The sequence below is a fragment of the Erpetoichthys calabaricus genome, chromosome 17 (genome assembly GCF_900747795.2).
Source record: "Erpetoichthys calabaricus chromosome 17, fErpCal1.3, whole genome shotgun sequence".
In the NCBI taxonomy this organism is placed as follows: domain Eukaryota; kingdom Metazoa; phylum Chordata; class Cladistia; order Polypteriformes; family Polypteridae; genus Erpetoichthys; species Erpetoichthys calabaricus.
This window is the reverse complement of record NC_041410.2, coordinates 10,465,647-10,475,739: the sequence shown is the minus strand read 5'-3', so window position 1 is coordinate 10,475,739 and position 10,093 is coordinate 10,465,647. Positions and strand designations below refer to the sequence as shown.

General features: G+C 43.6%; 1 protein-coding gene across 2 annotated transcripts; it reads left to right on the top strand.

Annotated features, from left to right (window-relative positions):
* On the top strand, nt 1-9,351 carry LOC114667948 (resistin-like beta). Of its 2 annotated transcripts, none has more exons than XM_051920728.1 (4): nt 1-84; nt 506-646; nt 3,434-3,511; nt 9,113-9,351. In XM_051920728.1, the coding sequence occupies exons 2-4, from the start codon at nt 532-534 to the stop codon at nt 9,244-9,246; spliced, it is 327 nt and encodes a 108-aa protein (XP_051776688.1). In that variant the 5' UTR covers nt 1-84; nt 506-531; the 3' UTR covers nt 9,247-9,351. The 2 variants fall into 2 exon arrangements, with proteins under 2 accessions (XP_051776688.1, XP_051776687.1); XM_051920727.1 differs by lacking the exon at nt 1-84 and adding an exon at nt 114-262.
* Nucleotides 9,352-10,093: the final 742 nt, after the last annotated feature.

Genomic DNA, 10,093 nt, shown 5'->3' with positions numbered 1-10,093 from the left:
AAAAACAAATACACCCTCTGAGAATATAAATTAAAACCAGCAGGCTGCAATCGGAGAACTGGAAAGACTCTCGTCCATTCTGAGGTAAGACTCTGGAATCGCGCTGAAACTTCTTTATTACTTCACTTTATTTTGAATTCTGTTCAACATCATTTAAGAGTGGCCGGAAATGAACTGCATGGTACATAAACTGTATTGAAATGTAAGAGCATAAGAAATTTGACAAACATGACGAGACCATCCAGTCCATCAGACTCGTCTGGTAAGCCCATAGCTAAGTTGTCCAAATGTCTCCTCTTGACACGTTTGGTTTCTGCTTCAATGTCTTGGCTTGGTTGTTTTGTTAATCAATAACGTTTGCATTAATTAACTTATATTCCTCTCTGCTGCGTTTGTTGGATGACATTAGTTAACATTATCGAACTAGTAGCTGCAGTAGTCACACACTTTTTTTATCTCAACCATGTGCTGTCAAATCAGTGAATGTATTTCTCTACTTGTTTAGGTGAAAGTAAACCGATAACAAGCACAATGAAGATTATTATAGTCCTACTAGCCATGGCGATTGTGTGTTCTGCGCAGAATGGCCAGATGACTTTGGATGAAATCTGTGCCCGTAGACATGGAGGACAATATCAGCCATCGAGTAAGTAATTGAGATTTACAGATGCTAGGCAAAGAGATGCCCATGGTGCGCGCATACAGTGTGGGTTCTCTGTGTACGTGTTGAAGGGACTCGTAACAATAAAATCAGACCGGCTGTGTCACTGGGGGTGTCACACTACAGGAGTGACTGTCACGGGTGCATTCTGAGGTTGGGTTTTCTTAAGATTATTTCACTGAAAATACTGGAAAAGTCACATAATGTAATAAGCTTTACTTAAACGCGGTGGACAAAGTTCATGTAAAGAGAAAATATCGAGTCAAGTAGAATTTATGATCCTAAGTAAAAGTCTTCATCCATCCATCCATTTTCTAGCCCGCTGAATCCGAACACAGGGTCACGGGGGTCTGCTGGAGCCAATCCCAGCCAACACAGGGGCACAAGGCAGGAACCAATCCCGGGCAGGGCGCCAGCCCATCGCAGAACACACACACACCCCAAGCCCAATTTAGAATGGCCAATCCACCTAACCTGCATGTCTTTGGACTGTGGGAGGAAACCCACGCAGACACGGGGAGAACATGCAAACTCCACACAGGGAGGACCCGGGAAGTGAACCACAGGTCTCCTTACTGCGAGGCAGCAGTGCCACCACTGTCATGCGCAAGTGTGTGACAATATACACTGCATCCAGAAAGTATTCACAGCGCATCACTTTTTCCACATTTTGTTATGTTATAGCCTTATTCCAAAATGGATTAAATTCATTTTTTTCCTCAGAATTCTACACACAACACCCCATAATGACAACGTGAAAAAAGTTCACTTGAGATTTTTGCAAATTTATTAAAAATAAAAAAACTGAGAAATCCCATGTCCATAAGTATTCACAGCCTTTGCTCAATACTTTGTCGATGCCCCTTTGGCAGCAATTCCAGCCTCAAGTCTTGTTGAATATGATGCCACAAGCTTGGCACACCTATCCTTGGCCAGTTTGGCCCATTCCTCTTTGCAGCACCTCTCAAGCCCCATCAGGTTGGATGGGAAGCGTCGGTGCACCCATTTTAAGATCTCTCCAGGTTGGATGGGAAGCGTCGGTGCACCCATTTTAAGATCTCTCCAGAGATGTTCAATCAGATTCAAGTCTGGGCTCTGGCTGGGCCACTCAAGGACATTCACAGAGTTGTCCTGAAGCCACTCCTTTGATATCTTGGCTGTGTGCTTAGGGTCGTTGTCCTGCTGAAAGATGAACCGTCGCCCCAGTCTGAGGTCAAGAGCGCTCTGGAGCAGGTTTTCATCCAGGATGTCTCTGTACATTGCTGCAGTCATCTTTCCCTTTATCCTGACTAGTCTCCCAGTCCCTGCCGCTGAGAAACATCCCCACAGCATGATGCTGCCACCACCATGCTTCACTGTAGGGATGGTATTGACCTGGTGATGAGCGGTGCCTGGTTTCCTCCAAACGTGAGTTCAATCTTTGTCTCATCAGACCAGAGAATTTTCTTTCTCATGGTCTGAGAGTCCTTCAGGTGCCTTTTGGCAAACTCCAGGCAGGCTGCCATGTGCCTTTTACTAAGGAGTGTCTTCCGTCTGGCCACTCTACCATACAGGCCTGACTGGTGGATTGCTGCAGAGATGGTTGTCCTTCTGGAAGGTTCTCCTCTCTTCACAGAGGACCTCTGGAGCTCTGACAGAGTGACCATCGGGTTCTTGGTCACCTCCCTGACTAAGGCCCTTCTCCACCCGATCGCTCAGTTTAGATGGCTGGCCAGCTCTAGGAAGAGTCCTGGTGGTTTCGAACTTCTTCCACTTACAGATGATGGAGGCCACTGTGCTCATTGGGACCTTCAAAGCAGCAGAAATTTTTCTGTAACCTTCCCCAGATTTGTGCCTCGAGACAATCCTGTCTCGGAGGTCTACAGACAATTCCTTTGACTTCATGCTTGGTTTGTGTTCTGACATGAACTGTCAACTGTGGGACCTTCTATAGTCAGGTGTGTGCCTTTCCAAATCATGTCCAGTCAACTGGATTTACCACAAGTGGACTCCAATGAAGCTGCAGAAACATCTCAAGGATGATCAGGGGAAACAGGATGCACCTGAGCTCAATGTTGGGCTTCATGGCAAAGGCTGTGAATACTTATGTACATGTGCTTTCTCAGTTTTTTTATTTTTAATAAATTTGCAAAAACCTCAAGTAAACTTTTTTCACGTTGTCATTATGGGGTGTTGTGTGTAGAATTCTGAGGAAAAAAATGAATTGAATCCATTTTGGAATAAGGCTGTAACATAACAAAATGTGGAAAAAGTGATGCGCTGGGAATACTTTCTGGATACACTGTGTGTATATATATATATATATATATATATATATATATATATATATATATATATATATAGATATGCTTAGTTTGTGGCCATGTTGTGTTTTGTTTGTGGTTATCGTTCCGTCTGCGTCTTTCAGTCTTTGTGCTTCAGTGTCCCAGTGGTCATCACTGCTAACTTACTGTAGTCAGCAGACACTTCTCTAGCTCTCAGGGCATCAAATCATCATTGCACCATAATAAGCTACACAAAACTTGTTCAGTTCCTCCTTCTCCTTTGACTTCAATGCATTTCGTGGAGTTTGGTGAAGTTTGTGAATATTTCTGTGATTTTCTGAAGCACATGATGAAGTGAACTCATCTCATCACTTAGAGAGTCTCTAACTTGCTTTTCATGGCTGATAATCATTTGAAACTTTCTCTGGCAGATATTTCATGAAAGCTAGCTGTGTGTGTGTTTTTCCTATTGTCTCTATAAATATCGCTATGTTTTTCTCTCCATCAGTTACAACGTACCTGGACAGAGTAACTCTGAGCTGCACATCAGTTTTTACTAGAGGAAAATTGTCCACCTGCCCAACAGGTAAGAGAAATAAATGACGTCAGGCTTGGAGACGCACCGCCGCCCCCAAAGCACTGAAGTTTTTTCAACTACGTGACGAAAACGTGATGCTGTGTCTCCGAAATAGTGATGCTGGTGACATGTGGGCTAGAATGATAAACGAAGGGCAGAATGTGATATAATAGGTCACCAAAAAGCAAGGATGACATGCAAAGACATTTGAAATGCATCTGCTTATTATGTTGGTTCCCCACACACACTCGCTCTTCTTTCACCAATTGGTCTGACGTGCCACCTTCTCCTTTCCTTCCTCTTAAAGTTGGTAATAGCAGGAACAACTCTTGATCTATCAGCAGAATCTCACGTCCACTTCTGTGACATTATTAGCTATGCGACTTATCTACTAGGACATTATCAACGCACCAGTCGAACAGGCCGTGTAGAAGGAGGGTTTGGCTTACAGTGGGGCAAAAAAGTATTTAGTCAGCCACCAATTGTGCAAGTTCTCCCACTTAAAAAGATGAGAGAGGCCTGTAATTTTCATCATAGGTAGACCTCAACTATGAGAGACAAAATGAGAAAAAAAAATCCAGAAAATCACACTGTCTGATTTTTAAAGAATTTATTTGCAAATTATGGTGGAAAATAAGTATTTGTTCACCTACAAACAAGCAAGATGTCTGGCTCTCACAGACCTGTAACTTCTTCTGTAAGAGGCTCCTCTGTCCTCCACTCGTTACCTGTATTAATGGCACCTGTTTGAACTCGTTATCAATATAAAAGACACCTGTCCACAACCTCAAACAGTCACACTCCAAACTCCACTATGGCCAAGACCAAAGAGCTGTCAAAGGACACCAGAAACAAAATTGTAGACCTGCACCAGGCTGGGAAGACTGAATCTACAATAGGTAAGCAGCTTGGTGTGAAGAAATCAACTGTGGGAGCAATTATTAGAAAATGGAAGACATACAAGACCACTGATAATCTCCCTCCATCTGGGGCTCCACGCAAGATCTCACCCCGTGGGGTCAAAATGATCACAAGAACGGTGAGCAAAAATCCCAGAACCACACGGGGGGACCTAGTGAATGACCTGCAGAGAGCTGGGACCAAAGTAACAAAGGCTACCATCAGTAACACACTACGCCGCCAGGGACTCAAATCCTGCAGTGCCAGACGTGTCCCCCTGCTTAAGCCAGTACATGTGCAGACCCGTCTGAAGTTTGCTAGAGAGCATTTGGATGATCCAGAAGGGGAATGAAACCAAAATAGAACTTTTTGGTAAAAACTCGTCGTGTTTGGAGGAGAAAGAATGCTCAGTTGCATCCAAAGAACACCATAGCTACTGTAAAGCATGGGGGTGGAAACATCATGCTTTGGGGCTTTTTTTCTGCAAAGGGACCAGGACGACTGATCTGTGTAAAGGAAAGAATGAATGGGGCCATGTATCGTCAGATTTTGAGTGAAAACCTCCTTCCATCAGCAAGGGCATTGAAGATGAAACGTGGCCTGGTCTTTCAGCATGACATTGATCCCAAACACACCGCCCGGGTAACAAAGGAGTGGCTTCGTAAGAAGCATTTCAAGGACCTGGAGTGGCCTAGCCAGTCTCCAGATCTCAACCCCACACAAAATCTTTGGAGGGAGTTGAAAGTCCGTGTTGCCCAGCGACAGCCCCAAAACATCACTGCTCTAGAGGAGATCTGCATGAAGGAATGGGCCAAAATACCAGCAACAGTGTGTGAAAACCTTGTGAAGACTTACAGAAAACGTTTGACCTCTGTCATTGCCAACAAAGGGTATATAACAAAGTATTGAGATGAACTTTTGTTATTGACCAAATACTTTTTTTCCACCATAATTTGCAAATAAATTCTTCAAAAATCAGACAATGTGATTTTCTGGATTTTTTTTTCTCATTTTGTCTCTCATAGTTGAGGTATACCTGTGATGAAAATTACAGGCCTCTCTCATCTTTTTAAGTGGGAGAACCTGCACAATTGGTGGCTGACTAAATACTTTTTTGCCCCACTGTATATATGTCGCTGTCTCACAGGATTCAAGCAATAAGTATACACCAGGCTTGAGACGGCTAACTGCTTAGGACTTCTGCGTCCACTTAAGCTAAAGGGGAGGCCAATTCCTTATTAATGTCTATGGCTTTGGAATGGGATGGTCAACAAGGGTCACACATGTGCGTCAGAGGATCTCCTCTTGGGTTCAATCGAGGTATGTGATAACCCGTCGGGGTGAGAGGGGGCGCTGTCGCCAAGACTCTCCTCACCTTCTCTCCTTGCAGCTCCAAGAAACCACCCAGTGAGGAGGTTGCTATAAGAAGCCCGACTGCCCAGAGTGTCCCACCAGTAAAACGACCCCCAATTCTGCAGCTGGGAGCTGATTACTTTTGGTATTATTTCTCCCAATCGCTGCTTGTACAAACGCCAAGAAGTGTGATTTTTCTTGGGCTTTGTTCAATTAAACGGGACGACCCGTTGGTGTGCCAATTTTTTTATCCTCTTCGCCATTTAAACCAATTTAGGGACACGAAGGTCCTGTCATTTCTTCATTTTAAGGGTGACGTCATATAAATCACGTTAAACAAGGCTCTATTGTAGGCACGGAGCTGGACAGTTTGACATCCATGGCAGAGCGACGGGCGCTGAGCAGGCTCCTGTCAATCATGGAGAATCCACCGCATCCACTGAACAGGATCATCTCCAGACAGAGGAGCAGCTTCAGTGACAGACTGCTGTCACCGTCCTGCTCCACTGACAGACTGAGGAGATCGTTCCTCCCCCAAACTATGCGACTCAGGGGGGGTAAACGTTAACATTATACAAAGTTATTGTCTGTTTTTACCTGCATTTTTATTACTCTTTAATTTAATATAGTTATTATCAGTATGCTGCTTCTGGAGTATGTGAATTTCCCCTTGGGATTAATAAAGTATCTATCTATCTATCTATTATATAGTGCCTTTCACATCTATCTATCTATCTATCTATTATATAGTGCCTTTCACTCTATCTATCTATTATATAGTGCCTTTCACTCTATCTATCTATCTATACTTACTGTAGAACCTTATTGGCCATTGGCAGCAGAGCACTATGGGATATTTTCACAATAAATGGCTGACACTTCACAATGTCAGAGTAATTATTAACCCTCAATGCCACTCTTTGGCCAAATGTTTGTGGACAGCTGACTACCACACTGATAATCATGTGAAAAAGCAAGTACACCCCTTGGAAAGTGTTGACATTTCCCACAAATCTAAACAGGCAAACAGTAGATCTTAATGCTGACAATGCCTACAGATAGCTGGAATATACTTGAAGAAAACACAAGGAAAATTGACCTTTTCCATCATTTGTCGACAAAAATATCAGTAGACGTAATGGCCTACTGGTGGAATAAGTAGGTCCACCCTTGGCCTCCGAAAGCTGGCATTGCCCCCTTTAGCAGAAATACCTTCTTGTAGGCGTCTTACAGAACTGCCCAGCAGATCTCTGACATCGACTCAGTGACATTTCTGACCACTCTTCTGTGCAAAATCCCTTCCGTTGCACGATGTTTGTGGGTTTTCTTGCATGTTGTGATGCCCAAGGGTGCGTACAGCCGCCCTAACCACGACACAGACTGGCAGGACACAGGTTTAGCCACACAACACCCGGTTTGTCCTCAGTTCAGCACACAGTGCCCAAATCACCAACACAGCACGACACAGTCCCTTCTCTGCCACCAGTCCCTCCGCGTCCACTCTTCCTCAGGCTTAGTACTCTTCCTCCTGACTCTGGCCATTGAGTGGTGGGGACTGGCTCCCTTTATAGGGCACCCGGAAGGACTCCAGGTGCCCATCGAGCTTTTTCCGGTTATGGTGGAAGTGCTGCCAAATAGGGCCCTGTAAAAGTCCATGCGCCCCCTGGTGGTGGCCACGGGCCCCAGTAGGCTTGAACTCCCGTACTCATGACCTGGAAACCAAGGGGGCTGCCCTCTGTCGACCCAGGGGAGAAACTGTCCTGAAAGTACTCTCTCCATACTCTGGGTGTCCCAGCCAGGTAAGGGCTCCGGACATCCGCCACATTGTCCTGCCCACAACATTTCAAAGGGATTGAAATGAGGGCGTTGACACGGCCAATCCATAATCCTCCATTTGTACATTTTGAGCCATTCCCTGGTGGATTTGCTACTGTGCTTCAGATCCTTATTATGTTCAAAGGTCCCTTTCTGATTCAAGTTCAATTTTTGGACAGAAGGCTTCATGTTCTCCTCAGGCACACTCTGATATGATGCCCACTTCATAGTTGACTCAATGACTGAAAAGCTGCTCAGGCCCTCAGGAAGCAAAGCAACCCCAAACCAGAACATTTGCACCACCATTGCTTCACAGCTGATGTGAGATTCTTCTCCTGAAATGCTGTCTTCATTGTGCCAAACCGTTACTGTGGCCAAACAGCTCTGTCTTTGATCCATCTGTCCAAAGCACGTTGTTCCAGAAGGTCAGGTCTTTGCCCAGATGTTTAATGTCAAACTGTTATCTTGGGGACAGCAAAGGCTTTTTCCTGGTTCACCTTGCAGTCAGGTCAGATCTGTGCCACCCACTTCTGATTGTCAACACCAACTCTGCAAGATTTACCTGCAGATCCCACAATAAAATATTAGAATTCTTGGAGATTCTTTTAGTATCAAATGGTCAGATTTTGGGCTGAATTTGCTGAGCTGGCCAGTCCTGGAGAAATTATTAATTATTTGAAATCGACACGTCTTGTAGACGATTACCCTTACAGTAGAATGACTGATTTCAAAGGATTTGGATATCTTGGTAAATCCCTCACCAGACTCCTTGGCATCCACAACCTTCTGCCTGAGGGCCTCAGAGAGCTCTTCTGACAGCACACTCATTAATCTGAGTCATCAATGTGTGAGTTAAGGAAGACAGTCAGGTCTGCCTGCATACTCACTAAGGAGGTTCAAATCGTTGGTCCCTCATGTGGAACACCTGATTGTAATCTGATGGAATTGAAGGGGTGATAAACGGAGGGGTGGGCTTACTTTTACCATGTGACAAATCTGCACTTTGTTCCTTTACATTATACACCATGTCAATTGTACGTGTCATTTGTTCACATACTGCATGTCACCTTTATCTGTTGGCACAGATCTACTGTTTGCCTGTTCAGATATTTTGAAAAAGGCAACAGTTCCATGGGGTGTACTTACTTTTTCAAATAACTGTAGGTGTGGTGGTCAGGTGTCAACAAACAATAAAACCAAGGATTGTATACTGAGGGTTAATAATTACTCTGACATTATGAGGCGTCAGCCATTTATTGTGAACTCTGTGCTGCAGTATGTTTAACCTGAGTATATGACATCATCCTTAAAAAGACATAAAAAATTAAGAAATAACAGGACTTCCGCACCCCTAAATTGTTTTAAATTGAGAATGATATTATTTATAAGTATATATAAACATTAACATGACATTCTGTATTTGCCTTCATGTAGCTCTGCACTTGAGCCCCACCACTTAGACAGCAGGCCTTGGTGCTGCTTACCCAGATGACAGAAATCACCAGGAGTCGTCTCACCACGGAGGTTCTCTTTCTTTTTCAGGTTACAATCCGACTAGCTGCGCCTGCGGTTTCGGCTGTGGATCGTGGGACATTCAGAATGAGATGACCTGCCATTGTCAGTGCGCTAACATGGACTGGACAACTGCCCGCTGCTGCAAGCTAAGCATCCACTAGAATGGTGCCATCTGAATACGTACGACGCCAAGGAATTCCTTCTGTTTCCTTACTTCTTGTTATGAGTGAAAATACAAATCATTTAAATCCTGCATCATGAAAGAACTGGGCGCCTTGTTCTTATTTGGTTATGACTGTCACTTGTTGAAGTAATGCATGGAAATAAAGCGAAGACATGAAAACAAGTCTAAGAGTGATAATAATAGAATGATATGAAAGGCACTATATAATAGATAGATAGATAGATAGATAGATAGATAGATAGATAGATAGATAGATAGATAGATAGATAGATAGATAGATAGATAGATAGATAGATAGATAGATAGATAGATAGATATGAAAGGCACTATGATGATAGATAGATAGATAGATAGATAGATAGATAGATAGATAGATAGATAGATAGATAGATAGATAGATAGATAGATAGATAGATAGATAGATAGATAGATAGATAGATAGATAGATAGATAGGAAAGGCACTATATGATAGATAGACAGACATATTACTTTGGTCTGAACACACACCAAATTGGCTAAAAAGGAAGAGGATTAAAAAAGAATGAAAACTTCTGACTTGGCAGTCCATTCCCCGTGAGACGCTATACTGCCGTTTTGCTGTTGGTATAAAGGAGCCCCCTTTGAGTTTCTTGACACACCTCTGCTGAATAATCCATAGGCTCAAAGTCCTCAGTGTTGGTGTGTCACTGAGAGGATGTGCAGTGTTGTTCATAATGACACTCGGTTTTGTTTTAATGCTCTCCTTTGCTACGACCTGCAGGGGGTCTGGAGTGTATCTCATAAGAGACCCTGCCTGCCCTTTTAATGAGTTTGTTGATTTGAA